Raw genomic sequence first — 17,679 nt, 5'->3', positions numbered from 1 at the left:
ACACTTCTTGAGACCATAAGCATGATTCAAAACTCATGTCCACAAATATCAAAACCACAAAGGAAACATTAATTCCTTATAATCTGATGATCAATGATCAAGAGCAGAAAGTAGAACATGTTGACATTCATATCATACGGAAAATGAAACGGTATATATACAAGCCAAACCTTGTCATGTATCTCGGCAAGTTTGTTGGATATCTCACACGCCTTACTTACGCCTACGCTCATATGGGAGTGTGCGGGTGATCACTAGGACACCGGGGCACTTTTTACTCTCGGTAGGAGAGGTTTTTTCCCCCAGATTATGTGTACTATTTTGTATGTGCTTGTGGTGCACACTTACGGGCACTTACTGTGTTCGGGTGTGAACAGCCCCTTATAACCCTAAGGTATAAGGGTTATCATTTGTACTTTCAGCTTACACTCTATTCAGTACTATTGCATTGGGTGTCGTGCTCAACTCTGTCTCTCACTCTCACACTGTCTACTGCACTTCAGCTGCACCTCGATCCTCTCCCATCTGACATTTGGTATCAGAGCTCAGCTTAGAGCAGTCTTCAGTCTGCAGTCTGCAGCCCACTCCAGTTCAGCCAGCCCCCGCCAGTTCTGCCCCAGCCGCCTGTACCTGTGCGTGTCCTGCACAGCGTGCTATCTGTCCTGCACAGCGCGCCCTGCCCAGCGCGCCACCTGTACCTGCGTGCTGCCACCTCTGCCCAGCGTGTCCTCTGCCCTGTGTCTGCCCAGCGTGCCCCTTCGCCTGTCAGTCTGCCTGCGCAGCCTCCCTGCGCTGAGCTAGACTGTGCCGTCAGCTCCAGCTGCCAGCGCGCCACCTGTTTCCACCTCCCAGTCCTGGGTACCGCCTCCTCTGCCCAGCGCGCGCCCAGTCCTGCCTGCGCGTGTCACTGGACCTGCACGCCTGTACCTGTGCGTCAGTCCGACTGTACCCAGCAGTCATTATCTCGGGAATCGTGCCCGTCGTCAACACGCAGAGGTAACATTCTGCACTTTTCTTTTACATAGGAGTTCGTGCAACAGGTTCAGTTTTCAGCATTGGGAAACGTGCTGAACAGCAGGTTCAGTTTTCAGCATTGGGAAACGTGCTGTGTCTGTCTGTGACACATTGAATGCACATTTTGGGGCTTTTTGTAACAGACATTTGTGACAGAAATTTTGGGCAGAAAATTTTGGGGCTTTTGTGTATTTGGAGGACAGATGCATTTAAACTGCTGATACAGTCACAGAAAGACTGTTTTTGACAGAAATTTTGGCAGAAAATTTTGGGGCTTTTGATGTTTTAGTGCTGCTGAGCACTAATTGCACCTTGGGAAGCGTGCATCAGTGACAGTTTTTTGACAGAGTACCCTTTGCACATTAATTGCAGACTTGTGTTTGCTGCAATTTCTGGAAATTTGCAGATTTCCAGCCCGTACTGCATTGACATTGCTCTATTGCCTTTTGGGAAATAATGGCAAATCAGGGAGGAGATGTATTCACCTATGTGTCCAAGGAAGACCGATTGGATGGGAACAATTATTCCCTTTGGTCTTTCATGATGAAGAATGTATTAGTGGCAAAAAATTTGTGGGATTATGTCAGTGGAGAGGAAGCACGACCGGGAGTTGTGGCTCCCGCTACTCCTCCTCCAGGAGGACGTGCAAGAGGGCAACCTCAGCCCCCTCCACCTCACCCCGCTCAGCCACTTCCCCCAAGAACTGCAGCTCAGAAAACTTGGGATACACGGGATGCACAGGCTATGTCGCTGATTGCATTGGCAGTTCAGCGTTCTATCATTCCTCATATTCGTTCAGCAGCTTCTTCACAAGAAGCTTGGTTGATATTGGAGCAAATGTTTGCAGGAAAGAATGAGACTCGCATCTCTTTCTTGAAGAAAGAGCTAGAGACTCTAAAGATGAATGAGGGTGATTCTATGCAGGATCATCTCAACAAAATTCAGGACTTGCGGGAGCAACTCATGAATGTGGATGAGTACTACTCAGATGCGCAGCTGCTTTCTACGACATTGAATTCACTGCCTCCCTCTTACTTGGCTTTTCATACTGCCTTGAACCTCACTATGAGGATTTCGAAAGAGCCCATCACTTTCATTCAGCTTGTCAGTTTGCTTCTAGAGGAGGAGCAAACTAGACGGAACAGTGGTGTGGATGGTATAGCCTCTGAGCAGGCTTTTATGTCAAGGCAGAAGGGTAAAAACAGCCAAGGGAAAAATGCTTCGCAGAGTTCTGGTAGTAGTAACACTTCACAGACAAGTCAGAAACAGGGGGGCACGCAAGCCAAGAAAGGAAAATGCCATTACTGCAAGAAGCCTGGCCACTACATCACTGAGTGCAGGAAGCGCATCGCCAAAGAGAAGAAGAAGGAGTCAGGGATGTCTGTTTCTGCAGCTCCTTCCACTGCTAGTGAGTCCGCGTCCTTTGTTGCAGACAGGGACTATTGTTTTTACACTTGCAGTTATGATGTCTCTTGGGCTGATAGAGCATTTAGCTCTACAGAAGATGCTGACACTTGGTTCTTTGACAGTGGTGCTTCACGGCATATCACATCTCGTAGAGATTTGTTTGCTTCTCTTGGTGCACCTCCCGTTGGGAAGTCTGTTCAGTGTGCTAATAATGCATCATACCCTGTTCGTGGTATTGGGGAGATTCAACTTACAGCCATTGATGGCTCTATTCTCCGCCTACAGGATGCTTTGTATGTGCCTGGCATTAAGAAGAATCTGCTTTCCATTTCTTCTATGGCACGTTGTGGTTTGCAGGTCACCTTTGATGATGACCGTTGCATGGTCCGTGACAAGGAACACATGACATTGGTCTTGACAGGTTCTCTGTGTCATGGGTTATATGAGTTGGATGCTCTTTCGGTAGATCAGTCTGCATATTTGACATCCACTCTTACTCCTGCTATGTTAGAGGCAGAGTTATGGCATGCTCGTTTGGGGCATGTAAACTATGGCAGCTTGATGCTATTACAGCGTACTCAAATGTTGGATGGATTACCTCTCTTGGAGAGACCTCCTGAGCATTTATGCGAGGGTTGCATTTTGGGGAAAATGCATCGTTTCTCTTTTCCCCGTGATGTTGCTTTTAGAGCAACAGCCAGATTGCAGCTTGTGCATTCGGATGTTTGTGGGCCCATGCAGACACAGTCATTGGGTGGTTGTTACTATTTTGTAACATTTATTGATGACTTTACACGTTTGTACTGGGTCTACTGCTTGAAAAAGAAGTCAGAAGTGTATGATGCATTTTTGGCTTTCAGTGCACTTGTGGAAACTCAGTCTGGTTGCAAGATTAAGACTCTCCGTTCGGACCGAGGGGGGGAATACATGTCCTCTATGCTGAATTCTTATTTGCAGCAGAAGGGCATTATCCATCAGTACACTACTGCATATACTCCACAGCAGAATGGGGTAGCAGAGAGGAAAAATCGGTCACTCATGGAGATGGCCAGATGTATGCTGAAGGCAAAGAGTTTGCCTCATAGTTTTTGGATGGAAGCCGTCATGTGCGCTTGCCACATTTTGAACAGATGCCCTACCAAGGCCTTGAAAACCGTCACACCTTTTGAGGCTTGGCACAGCCGCAAACCTTCTGTTGGCCACTTCCGTACTTTTGGGTGTCTTGCATATGCCCATATTCCACAGGTACTTCGAAAGAAGTTGGACAACAAGGCTGTAAAATGCATCTTTATGGGATATAGCAGCGAAAGCAAAGGCTACAGACTCTATGATCCCGTGACCAAGAAGGTTTTTGTCAGCAGGGATGTTGTATTTGATGAAAAATCAGAATTATCCTTGGCTGGTTTTGATACATATCAGGCTGCCCGTGATGTCTTTGAAGGGCTGCTGCCCATCACATTTGGTGATTCAGCTGGTACTTCAGCAAATGAACCTAATGTTCAGCCAGCTGCTCCTATGGAACATGCAGTAAATCAGCACATTGTTGAAACTGAAATTCAGCAGGAACTTGTACACAGTCAGGAAGCAAGACAGGTGCCTAGATGGTACACGCAGACTATGAGAGATAGTCATTTGGAAACACCCTTGGCTGGTCATACTCGAAGGCAAACTCGACTGCATGATTCAGCACATTCCATGGAGTTTGTTATGGCAGCATGTACTCGTGATAATGAGGAGCCTGAATGTTTTGAGGATGCACGACATAGTGTGCATTGGATGGCAGCCATGCAAGCTGAATTGGATTCTATTCATAAGAATCATACTTGGGATTTGGTGTCTTTGCCAGTTGGCAAGCGTGCCATTGGTACGAAATGGGTCTATAAATTGAAAAGGAATGCAGATGGATCCATAGATAAGTACAAGGCACGGCTGGTAGCTAAAGGCTACGCACAGAAAAAGGGCATTGACTATGAGGAGACCTTTGCTCCTACCTCCCGTATGACGACCATTCGGTCTATGATTGCCTTGGCTGCACATTTTGGTTGGAAAGTGCATCAGCTGGATATAAAGACTGCATTCTTACATGGGGAACTTCAGGAAGAAGTGTATGTACAGCAGCCCATTGGTTTTGCAGTTGAAGGCTCAGAAAATTTAGTATGCAAGCTGAAAAAAGCTCTATATGGTTTGAAACAAGCTCCACGAGCTTGGTACGCAAAGATAGATGCCTTCTTGCTTAGTCAGGGGTTTGTAAACAGCCCATCTGAGTCTACCCTTTATGTACATAAAGAGGGGGGATCCATGCTGATTTTGTGTCTATATGTAGACGACCTTTTGCTCACTGGAACACGTGCTGATCAGATTTCAGCATTCAAAAATAATTTACAGCAAACTTTTGACATGTCTGACTTGGGTATTTTGCACTATTACTTGGGCATCCAGTTTGTACATGATGCTAGAGGCATTGGATTATGTCAGTCAAGGTACATTGGGCAACTTCTTGAGAAGTTTGGCTTACAGGATTGCAAGCCAGTTTGTACACCCATGGAACCTGGGCTCAAACTGTCATTACATGATGACAATGATTTGTTTGATATCCATACTTATGCTCCAGCAGTGGGACGTCTCATCTATCTATGCCACACTCGGCCAGACATACAGTTTGCCGTTTCAGTTTTGAGCAGGTACATGCATCAGCCTCGTATGTCGCATTGGCAAGCTGTGAAGCGTGTGTTTCGTTACTTGCAGGGTACTAGAGCTCTTGGATTGCTTTATGCCAAGGGGGGACCACTGCAGTTACATGCTTACAGTGACTCTGATTGGGCTGGTGATTTTGATACTCGTCACTCCACTGGTGGCAATTGTTTCTTTCTTGGCTCGTCATGCATTTCTTGGCTTAGCAAGAAACAATCCACTGTTGCCACGTCGTCATGTGAAGCTGAGTACAAGGCAGCCTTCACTACTGCAGTTGAGTGCGTATGGCTTAGACGCTTACTTGCTGATTTGGATGTATCTGTTACGGAGCCTACTCCTTTATATACTGACAGTCAGAGTGCCATTGCAGTGGCACGGAACCCTGTGTTTCATGCTCGCACGAAACACATAGAGATTCACTACCACTTTGTCAGAGAGAGGCTACATGCAGGTGATATCAGCCTTGTCTACTGTCCTACCACCAGCAATGTGGCAGACATCTTCACCAAAGCTCTTCCACGAGACAAATTTGAAGCATTTCGCGATGCTTTGAATTTGACGCCCTTTGGTGGCGGATGATCCTTGTACACTTGATCACTCTTCACTCCAGGGGGGTTTGTTGGGTATCTCACACGCCTTACTTACGCCTACGCTCATATGGGAGTGTGCGGGTGATCACTAGGACACTGGGGCACTTTTTACTCTCGGTAGGAGAGGTTTTTTCCCCCAGATTATGTGTACTATTTTGTATGTGCTTGTGGTGCACACTTACGGGCACTTACTGTGTTCGGGTGTGAACAGCCCCTTATAACCCTAAGGTATAAGGGTTATCATTTGTACTTTCAGCTTACACTCTATTCAGTACTATTGCATTGGGTGTCGTGCTCAACTCTGTCTCTCACTCTCACACTGTCTACTGCACTTCAGCTGCACCTCGATCCTCTCCCATCTGACAAAGTTCCATACCCAGCCACATCAGATCCTAGCTGTGACATGATCACGCAGGCCACAACTCAAGCCAATGCCGTCAATCATGATAATACATCCCCAAGTCAATAAGTCAATATAGCCAACCACATGGCTGTTATATAAACTCCACTCCTCCAGGTTGCGTCAAGAACTAACCAGTGCCCATGAAAACCATAATCTCCAGCCATATGAGATCATCAATATGAGAAGTCCACTTTCATCATCCATGTGAGAAAAGTTATGATCCATGGCACATGCAAGTGGCAGCCAAGATGCCACACTAGGTATAGGTTCATGCATCAGTTGTCATCATCAATGCCTTAGATGGCTGCAATAAGAATCAAGTTGCTGCCCTTCTCATCACAACGGTCCCCATAAGCTGTGAAGGAACTTCAGCTAATGTGTCATAAGTCATGATCAACCCAGGTTCCCAGAAACTTGTCTATTGAATCTACACATAATGCCATGCTGGATTTGTTAGTGCATCTTATCTATCCTATATGACAACCCAAAGGAGGACCACATATAGCATACAAAAAGCCATCATGTCTGTACAAGCACACTCAAGCACACTACCCAAAGGCTAATAGCCATTAGGGTAATTACACAATTGATGCTCCAAAGCCTCCTTTATGCCCACGATCAACATGTCAAAAATATGAGGTATGTCGCATAGCATCTGCACATGAACATGTATCATCTCTATGCCTATCGTTAACGCCAAAGGCCATGATGCCATAGCCAACAATGCAAGATAAAATGGGATGTGCACACCCAAGACAACATTAACATGAACTCATCATATAGCCTCGGCAATCGACCCTTAATGCTATGGATTTCAACTCCATGATGATACACCTTTTCAGCTCAAGATAGAGTGTCTCAAACACCAAACCAACCATAAGCCTTGCATCCAATCTCAAAGGCAGATGTCAAAATCCTAACATTCACTAACATAATGTCTGCAGCCCTAGGAAAAACCTTGCTAGTCATGAGAAAGAACCCTGATATGCTGCTTTACATAAGCATCAAATACCTAGTTTTTAGAAGAACTCCAGATCCTGCCTGCCATAAGACACTAAAACCTGTAGTTTCCTCTTCTATGGCTTGCAAAAGTGGCATTGCACTATCTTTAGATGAAATCAGGTTTCGCAACAACGCTCCACAGCATGTCAAGAGACAAATGATTTCCATCACAATTAAAAGAGAAAGGCACACTTGCAACATTGAGCAAGTTGCATAGCTCAGCCTGGATTGTAGCATTTCTTCATTTTATAGAAATCTTGGTTCTCTAATTTGAAAGGAAGTAAAATAGGGCCACTAGATTGATGAGCTTACACACCACAAAACCTTCAACATAGCAGCTTGAGGTCATGGGCATTCAGGAACTTCCCTTACCAAGCATCCAGACTGTAGCTAGCTTTACTATATATAAGCTCCCAATTCTTGCACAAATTACTCCTGTTTGATTGTGGGTGCTGACAGAATGCTGCATGATATGTACCACATCGATGGTCTCATAGACAAGATGGTGTTTAGATTATCAGTTTATGGCTGTACAAATATGTACTGTTGCTTTTAGCAATCTACCTGATCTAAAACAGATTTAAAGATAACAGAGGCGGATTGAATCACAACGGGTTACTGCCCTCAAATTTGACAAATCTGATGACACAAATGTAAAAGGTTAGGATGCATACCATTGAGAAAAAGTACACATTCTTTTTCTCTAGGACGAGTTGATCTCTCAATAAAAAATTCTTAGAGTTCAAATGCAGGAGTCCCCAGTCGACAAAGAGATCCCAATAGAGCTGATACCCAGTTGCTAAGGTTGAGGTGATGATAAAAATTGCCATCCATCCTTGTGACCTATGGTTGTAGTATGTCAGGGACATAGCAGAAGCAAGCATTGCTGAAAGGTACTTTCCACCATTTGCCAAGTGCACCCTATCATGCTCATCAATCCACCTTCTAAGGCACTGCTTCCAGGTACATTAGAACTCATATTAAACAAGAAACACAGAAGTCCAGATTCTAGCTGGAACCTGCATGGAATATTCATTTGTCTACTTAATCAAAGGCTGATATATGTTTAGGCCTACAACTGCTACCTGCATGAGACGCCACCAATACGGCAACAGGGAGAATAAGTAGGCAAAAACTTGATAATTTATGTTATTACTGTTGCAGATGCCATTTTTTTGTGCTCTAAAATGGCATGCAATGTTGTAGCACAGTACATACTCTGCATTTCTGAACATAAACACCTACAATGCAAAAGAAGATTTCCATTAAAATGAAAACCAAGTTAGATTTGAGATGCAAATGGAAACTGTACCTGGCTGGTTAACTGATCTGCGAGAAAGAAATCAGCCATCACAACCTAGAATCCAAGGATTATGTAAAAAGTAAAGTCAAGTTTTAGATTGTTACACTAGGAATTTTGAAGTTAGTCAACAGAATGTAAGATGGACAACATTCAAAAAGTTTAAGCAACACATGTAAGAAAAAATGTACTATTTCCTTTGAAGATACATGTACCTTGTACAAAGGCGCAAAAATAATGTGCTTCATACAAGATAAAAAGAAAAAGCGGCTTGAGCGGTAGCAAATGCTCAAGGGGCAAAAGAGCAACAGCAGAAAAACCTGTGCATCACATTGCAACAACAGAAAAGGAAAGAAACCTTAGTTTTTCACTGAAAAACTTAAGCAGCCAATGCGTTATGTTCTTTAAAGTCATATTACAGACCTTTTCAAGATCCAAAAATAAAAACACATGATGGTCCATCGGCAGAATGCTTACTCGTCTTCCACTCTAGGCACATATGCAATAAACAAGACACAAGGAAAGGCCAAGTAGACATGCATACTCTCAAGTAGCAGCACTTAGACTAGACACATACGCTAGTGGTGGAGTTGAAATAGAAGATCATTCCATTATATATGATCATGTAAACTACTTATAGCATGTTTATTTTGAGCTTTTAGAATAATTTCCAATACTCTTTTTTTTTTTGCAAGTAAAATGTGGCTGATTATATTACTCAAAAAAACTGATTACAACGGAGTGCTCATGCTCAACAGACTAGCTGGAGCTGATGCAGAGTCACAAGTACATCATGTATACAAGCCTCTCAAGGCGGTCTAGGGGGGATGGGGGCAAGAAGCCATGGAGCGGGGGTGTATCGCCATCCGGAGCTGCCTATCTACATCACGAAAAACAAGTCCTGGCCGCCCGAAGTACGCATGAAGTGACAACGGAGCTCTTGACTCGCCCTTGACTCGCCCTGCACCTGCTCCCTACGACCGCGGAGGGAGTGGATGATGGAGGTCTAGAGCTTTGCTAAGATCGCCTATACTAAAAGTCTCTCTCTACCGAAACACTCCTGACACCGTGCCTTCCAGATATACCATCCAGTAAGACTCCCTATGATCTCCCATACCTCAGAGCGGTTTGTTGTGGGCTTGAGTACCTGGCAGATGGGTAGAGCCTCCAAACCGACCACTGCGCACGACCTTGCCTCGATGATAAATATCGTGTTCTGCATCCCGACCTCATACAGAAGGTGACGGCCCTGGTTGACTACCTGCCAGCAGAAAGCTCCTCATGAGATACATCCGAGGCTGGGTGCTATACGGCGAAGGATGCGGCATGCTCCTCTCCATAAGAGCTGCGCCTCCTCACATGACCAAAGGCAATGCTTTGGGGTTTCCAAAGGTTGCTGTGTGCAACGCTTACAACCTCCCTCCTTCTGCATCTAGGCAAGCCAACTTCCCACTACCAAGCTTCCATGTGCCACCGGCCATAAGAAATATGATACCCTCCTCAGCCTCCAGCTATACCATAGGCGGCACTAGAAGGTCCGTCGGAATGGCTCCGTCATGCTATGCTCCGCCGAGTGTCTACTACGTGACAGTGCCCAATCCATATCCTCCTGCATCAATACGTGTCTACCAATCTTGGCAATGTACTCTAGGAACCTCAATGGCTTCTTGGGGACTACAGTGGCCGGCATAGCCACTCTCCTCGATCCCACTCCAACTCATCAAGTGGTCTACCCTCCCAGATCCAAAGGCGCCACTCCTTGAGCTCCTTCCAGAAAACATAGGGGTGCAGTCGCCATGTCTTCCCCTAAAGGCCCACCACTCGAATCCTCCTCCATGAAAGGGCAACTATCCCCTCATCCTACTGTCGTCTGTAAAGGGTGAGATGGCCCCCCTCCTGAACGGTGAAGAAACTCCCTTGCAAAGCACTGCCCACTCTATGTGCCACTTGTAGGGGAATGCCTGTTGGTGAAAACCTAGCAGCCCATACCTCCCTAGGCTCTATCGGCACTCGTATCGGGGAAGCAAGCCACTCCAGGGATATTGCTGCGTCTATCTCTCTTGTCCTCAACTCCACTCCTCTCTGGTAGCCTGATACTCGTTGCAGCACCTCCTCATCCACCATCCTGTACACCTCCCGCCATGTCCTAATGGTACAATCCCGGCCAGCCTCCCAACTAGAGCCCACTGGATGTGGGGGCACTCGCCAATTTGTGCCCCTTCCCGATCCTTGACTTGGGGGTTCTTGATCACCAGCTGACAGTCTATCTCCTCCTGGCAGCCTGGGGGGCTCTAGATTAGGGCCTAACAGAGGCCATGTGACACGCGGAGTAAGATACGTAGAAAAGATGATCTTGGGGGGGGGGGGGGGGGGGTGATGTGGGCTGACGTGAAGATCCATCTCAGGGACGGCCTCCACTCACCGCCAAGCCTTAGTCTACAATCCTGAAGACCCTCATGCAATAAAACCTTCCAGGTCTACCCACGTGGTGTGAGGCCGCGGACAACTAGCTTGCCCAAGAGGGCCATACTCTGATACTCTAGGTCTATGATCCCGAGCCCTCCCTCTGACCGATGCCGTATGATGGTCGCCCACGCCACCTTGGCCTTGGAATCCCTGGAGCCATCTAACCCTGATCAAAGGAAGTTCTGCACTAGGCAGCGAAGCTGCACTACGCAGGATGGGGTGAAGCACCAACACGAGGTGATATACCAGGCCGTCGCTAGTAGGACTTGGTTCACCACTAGTGCTCGGCCGGCTAGTGAGAGGCGAGCTATGCTCCAGTAGGTCAGCTTCCTCCGAATAGAATCAAAAACAGGAAGAAACTGCTTGGCGGGGGTGATGTCGAGTCCCACCTAGAACCGTAGGTACCAAACCGTGTGTCCTCCTCTGCTCACCAATCTAAATCCCAGGTGGACGCTGCACTCCGTACTAGAGTCTGCATCTATGAGGAATCCAACTGACTTTCGCCAATTGATTTTCGCTCCCGCTGCAAGACAAAACACCTCAAGAGCTAGTCTCACTCTCTCTAGGATCAGCACATCGTCCTCTATGTAGAGTGTTGTTTCATCTGCATACTCTGAGTCTAACAACTCAATCTCCTCTCTCATTGAAAGTTGGAAGCCGTGTAGTTTGCTCACACATGACCTAAGGAAATGGGACATCATCTCTACAAAGAGCAGGAATAGGTACGAGGCCAGGGGGCAACCCTGCCGTACTGATCTCTCCAACCAAAACTCCTCCCCACGCCTACCACCTATGAGAACCCTTTTGGTGGCCGATCTGTAAAGTGTGGAGACCCCGCGAATCCAAGCCTGAGGGAAACCCAATCTCACCATGGTGCCCTCTAGGAAGTCCTAGTCCACCCTGTCATAAGCTTTCTCAAAATCCAAGAGAAGTATAGCCAGTCTTTGCCCACTATAATGAGCCCACTCTGTCGCCTCAAAGAAGGTGAATACATTGTCCAGGATGCTCCTGTCCTGGACAAAGCCTGTCTGTGTGTCATGGATGATTTCTTGAAGCACGGCGCGTAGTTGCCTACCAATCATCTTTGCCAGTGCCTTATAGGCCACTAACAATAATGTGATTGGTCTCCACTGGGAAAGCTCCAACCGGTCTCTCCCTTTGGGGAGAAAACTGATAAGGCCTGCCGAAAGACTCCTTGGCATCTGTCCTGAAGTGAAGATCTCCTAGAAAGCCACCAGTAGGGGGTCCTTCACCACTTCCTAGTAGGTAGCGAAGAAGACCTTAGAGAGGCCATCCTCTCCTGAGCATTTCTGCCCGTTGTGTTTATGGAAAGCCTCCTCTAGTTTCTTCTCTCTGAAGGGGGCTAGGAGGGAGCGTCCCATCTCCTCTGAGATGAGGGACGGGATGTGATCCTAGACCTACTGTCTATATCGCTGCCCTCTAGTTGAGGCTGTCTCCTGCTTTAACAGGCGACTATAGTAGTCAATGGTAATCTCCATCACCTCGTCTCGGCTAGAACAAGTCCTCCCATATTGATCTCGAAGGCTGTATATCTGCTCTCCAGAGAAGCGATGATGGTGCACTTGGAAAAACTCCCTGTACACCGTATCTTCCTTCCGCGCCCAAAAAGTTGGTGAGGTGTGGAAAGAGAACTTTGAGCGCTTGTCCTCTAGGCCAGCAATGGCTACTCGCTCGGGCACCTCCTGTGCGTGGAGGGTGGGATCCATTGGTGACTGCTGTAATAATCTTTGCGTGGCAACAAGGTCCCACCGGAGTGCTCTCTCCTCCTCCCAGCTCTACTACTTGGCCTGTATGTTGCCTCTTGGCAGGTTCTGCTCGACTCGGCTAGGGCCTCTGCAACCTCCTGTGCGATCCAGTCCCTTCTGCCCCACTCCTTGGCCCAAACCTACTCTATCTGTCTTGTGACCTCCTCCCTCCTATAGATGGAGTTAGGGATCCGACAGGCTCATGTGTCTAGGGCAGAGGTTGGGGGATCTAGTGTTAGGAGAACTGGGCAATGATCGGGCAACGTGGTGCCTGCCAATTGCCCAATCTGGCCTCCACGAGAGCCACCACATTCTCCCACATAAAACTTGTCCAACCGCTCCAGCAAGACTCCACCTAGCCACTTGTATCCCCAAGAGAAGTCTAGCAACCTCTCCCTCCTATGGAAGGCAAGGTCTCTCAAGGCATCGCGTGCTCCTACTGCTAGTAGACAGACCTCCCATGCTTCCTGCTCCTCTCCAACCATGCTGTGGTAGTTTCTGCCTCTACCCTGCTGGTCCTCCAAAGCTTCGAGGTTATTGAAGTCTCCTCCAACGATGCAAAAGTCCACATCTAGGAGTCCATCCGCGATCTCCACCCACAACGTGCTACGTGCCCTAACCTCCATAGGAGCATAGACATTGAGGACTCCAAGGCACGAGTCCCCAATATCCAATCTGATCCATAGAACCCTCCCAACCACTATCCTCCCACGGTCTCATACACAAGCGGTGAGACTCGGGCCAATAGAGGTGCATACACCTCCACTCCTACCATGGGCACCTATGGCGTGCTCCCAGTAGGTGTGCGAGCTACCCAGGAGTACCTTCCCTACCCACTGGGCCTGGGTGGGAGTGAGCTTGTACTCTTGTAGAAGTCAGATAGCAATCCGTCCGTCAAGGGCAGGCTGCAGCTCTTGCCGAACAATCAACTTCCTGAAACCCCGTACCCCACTATAGTGGAGACTATTCAGATTCCAGGATGCAAGGTGCAAGCTTTTTGGGAAACCTGCCACCGACTGAACATACATCTATTCGGTGTGGAGGCTACTAATGAGGAGGAAAAACTATGGGGCTTGGAAGTACGCTTTGCCGCAGGTCTGGACGGAAAAATCTAGTCCCCCATGGTGGCCCTTAGCCGAATCAAAGGGGTGATAGATGCTCCAGGTGGTACTATCGATGCATTTATCAGCCAAGCTGAGAGTCGTGACTCTTTGCACTGGTAAAAACGGGTGGCCTGTGCTAGGGGCCACTCGATCACATCCCTCGAAGCTCTCCACTATGGGGGGGCTCGAAAGATCATGCTCAAGTGTGGTACCTTGACTCTAGCCCACCAATTAATGTCCATCATGCAACCAGGCCATTGTTGTGCAAACAGTGCTAGTCCTTCGTCTTCCATCCACTCGGAGATGTGGTCGGTCACCTGACTCTTCAAATCCTCATCAATCTATGTCATCATCCAATCCCCTGAGTGAGAGGACTAAAGGAAAAAAGCGTAGTTAGGTCCATCCAGTGGTGCTAGTAGATGGACCTTGCCCCTCCTTGACTTACGAACCACGAAGATCCCCACCTCTAGAGGTAGTGGAAACTCTCCGCACTCCGCAACTCTCAGGTAGGACCATGGGCCACTACAGAAGAACTCCTATGGCAACAATTGTTCCTGTCTCGAGAAAGTGTGATGTGCGGCAGGGGCAGATGAGCTGGTGGCTATGTGGGAGGAGGAACACTGCTGGTGCAAGGAGGATGTGGGCGTGTGTGGCTCATCGCCACCTGTGGGAGAAGGGGAGGTGGGTCTAGGGGGAATCTTCTGAAATAGGTGCAGATTAGAGGAGTGCTTGGTAGGGGGGGTGGTGGGAGGGAAGAGGGGGGGTCGGGGGATGGAGGGACGGTCAGAGGTGTGTATCGGGTGTGGGGGGTGGTGGCCCTCGAAGGGGGGGGTTGTGGACGATGGTCAGTGGTGGGGGGAACATGGGAAACGGGGGGGGAGGGGTGTGGGGGCTGTGGGATCTTAGGTCTCTCTCTCTTTTTTCATGAAGATATTTAAGTAGCAATATTTACATCAGACCATCAGGTTAGGTAATAAAAAGAGTAGACACAAATCACCAAGACTCTAACACACAAATCTCTCTCTCTCTCTCTCTCTCTCTTACACACACACACACACACTCTCTCTCTCTCTCTCTCTCTCTCTCTCTCTAAAAAAAATTATTTAAAAAAAAACCGTAAAAGGTAATTATATTAATTACGAAAAAAGTACAAGTTACTTGATTACAAGATACATAATGACACTAAGCCATCATGTGAAAAGGTTCCAGTACTAAGAGTTACAAAGTCATGGCAAAGACGCAGAGGAAATTGCCATATGCTGGGGATGTAAGTCCTCCCGAGAGAGCATGTCAGAATGCTGGAGAAGATCTAGCTGCCAATACAAGAGACCCTTAAGCCTAGCAATATGCCGCTGAACATTATAGGCGGAATAAAAAAGAAAAGCATTCCAAATGGTCCAGTTATGCCAACAGCCCCAATATCGAAGAAAGTGAAACATGAGCTTCATATGTGGCTGTGCCGGAGTGGGGTATTTGGGCTGCACAAAAACCCAATCAAAGGGGTGTAGCGAGAAAACAACCAACGCTCACCAAACAGCTGACAAGAATGACCAGATTTTCTTAGCAATGGGGCAAGAAATAAATCGGTGACGAGCGGATTCCACACTAGTGGTGCAAAAGAAATAGTTGCCATTGGAGATTCGTCGCTTGGAAAGAGCTGAAGCAAGCGGAAGACCACCAATCATCACCCTCCAAAGAAAGACCTTATATTTGAAGGGTGTCTTGTTCAACCAGCCCTCCATCACAATTACCCTCCACCATGACCGGGATTTACGCAATCCCCATAGAGTATTTGCTTTAGTAGCCAGCCATTGATGATCTTTAATCAGAAGATGATACACTTGGTTAGCGGAAGCTTTGCCTAAATTCAGCCGGCCTTCAAAGTCCCAATCCTGCCAGGGATGATCCGAAGCAAGGGCAAGAAAGGGTTGTCTGCTCTGGAGCACCATCAAAAGCTGTTCCCATAAATGCCTATATCCACAAGGGATCCTGAAAAGCCTCCTAGCTGTACGAAACGATATTAGCACATTGCGACTGGCAAGGGTGGCATCTGCGACTGACTGAAGTTAAGCCCAAACGTGCCATCTGGTTGAATTGTGGTCGAAGCTCGTGTTTACCTTCCCATGAAAGTAACCGCGAGACTACCAGCAATTCCAATTGAAAAGAATTAGTAGCTAAGCGATCCTCCGCTGGATGCCACTGAGCCTTCCGGAGGACCAGTTTCCAATAACATAACAAATGGGTAAGCAGCGATGAAGAAGAACTAGAGAACCGTGAATTAGCATTAAGAACATGCCACCAAGAACTCCGCATTTGGGTATTGCCATGCAGAAGCCCATGATCCTCAAGGAAATAACGGACTATAATGACCCACGGATGATGATCCGAGCACGTGGTGCGGAAAAGAAACCAACGGAGTGCCACCATGTGAGTTTGGGCATCTAAAATAGCCCTGCCACCCATGCGTTTGGGGGTGCGCGCATGCAACCAAGAAATCCAGGAAATACCTGCATGCAAGGAATCCTTCTTCCATAGCATGAAACGAATAGACTGAGTAAGAGCATTCAAAGTCATAGTAGTCTAGGGCAGCAATGGCAAGAAATATGTGAGAATTGGCAACATAATTGTCTCGGCTACTTTGAGGCGAACATGGAAGGGCTAGGTCTGAGACTTCCAATACAAAAACTTAGCCGCCAGTGTCTGGGAAATCCACTGCAGAAGCTTCTTTGGGGGAACATCAACACCCAAAGGGTAGCCAAGTTTCCTAACAATGGAGCCACGAGGAACAACCATACCCTGCCAGTCCAATGACTGCAAATCCGACTCCGTGCAGCTGAGAATGGCTGATTTCAACGCATTGATGCGAAGGCCGGACGCCTGACCAAAGAGAGCCCAAACATCCAATGCTTTGCGAAGGTTATCCTTGTCCGCACGCAAAATCATAAAGCTGTCATCAGCCAAGGATTGAGTAATGAAGTGCTGTCCAGAAGGAAGCGACAATCCAGCCAACTGAGTAGAAGCTACCATATGAGATAACATCGAAAGAACTGGATGAGTCGCAAGGGAAAAGAAGAGAGGGCTCAAAGGGCACCCCTGTCTGATAGAGCGGGCAAGGACAAATGGCTCAGTAACGCCTCCATTCAGCATGACTCGCGAAGACGCCGCAGCACTGATGGTGTAGATTAGACGAGACATCCGAGCACCAAAGCCCATAGCAGACATAAGTTCAGCCAACGAAAGACAAGTCCAGATAGTCAAAAGCCTTTTCCAGGTCCAATTGAATCAGTACGACCTCCTCATTAGAATGCCTTGCATAATCAATCGCCAGTTGCGCATTTAACACATTGTGCAGAATGTTTCGGCCCTTAATGAAACCATATTGGAGAGGGTGCACAATGGTAGGGAGATGCTTATGGAGCCGATTCGCCATTACTTTGGAAAAGATTTTATACATAGAACCCATCAAAGAAATTGGGTGCCAATGTTTCAACGTAGACGGCAAAGGAACCTTTGGAAGCAGTTTAATAAGTCCTTCTTTCCATGAGGAAGGCATGATCCCCATTTCCCATACCTGCTGAAACAAAGCCTTCAATGGTTTCGCCAGTTGGGTAGCAAAAGCCTCAAAGAACTCATTGGTGAGACCATCCCAACCAAGACTTTTATCCTTGGGCAAGTATAACAAAACGTCCATAACCTCCGCCTCACAAATATCTGACTCCATAGTAGCTTGCATATCCTGCGGAACCTGATTGCGGACCAGGTCATAAAAAGACGAACGGGCCTGAGTAGTTTGGGTTGAAGGTAGAAAAGTGGAACCAAGAAGGTCGAGGAAATAATTCCTACACATATGCACAATAGTCTGCTGATCAAGGACCAGGTGGCCTTTTGCATCCTGGAGTCTAGTCATATTCTCTCGAGCAGGAGAGGCATGGAGAGC

The 17,679-nt window shown here is 47.4% G+C and overlaps 1 protein-coding gene across 5 annotated transcripts in view; it reads right to left on the bottom strand.

The window, feature by feature from the left end:
- The window catches only part of LOC148036327 (phosphate transporter PHO1-3-like), a 257,590-nt gene that overhangs the window by 38,193 nt on the left and 201,718 nt on the right, over positions 1–17,679 (bottom strand). For 3 of the 5 annotated variants that reach the window (XM_087678328.1, XM_087678325.1, XM_087678324.1), the window contains 4 exons: positions 8,623–8,727; positions 8,420–8,464; positions 8,190–8,348; positions 7,782–8,060 (listed from right to left, as the gene is read on the bottom strand). In XM_087678328.1, the coding sequence (XP_087534454.1) occupies positions 7,782–8,060; positions 8,190–8,348; positions 8,420–8,464; positions 8,623–8,727 (588 nt within the window). The remainder of the gene's footprint in view (positions 1–7,781; positions 8,061–8,189; positions 8,349–8,419; positions 8,465–8,622; positions 8,728–17,679) is intronic. The other 2 variants (XM_087678326.1, XM_087678327.1) reach the window with 2 other exon arrangements.

Source organism: Lygodium microphyllum, chromosome 5 (genome assembly GCF_053477565.2).
Source record: "Lygodium microphyllum isolate KBCC chromosome 5, Lygodium_microphyllum_v1.1.10, whole genome shotgun sequence".
Classification (NCBI taxonomy): domain Eukaryota; kingdom Viridiplantae; phylum Streptophyta; class Polypodiopsida; order Schizaeales; family Lygodiaceae; genus Lygodium; species Lygodium microphyllum.
This window is presented reverse-complemented; position numbering and strand designations above follow the sequence as displayed.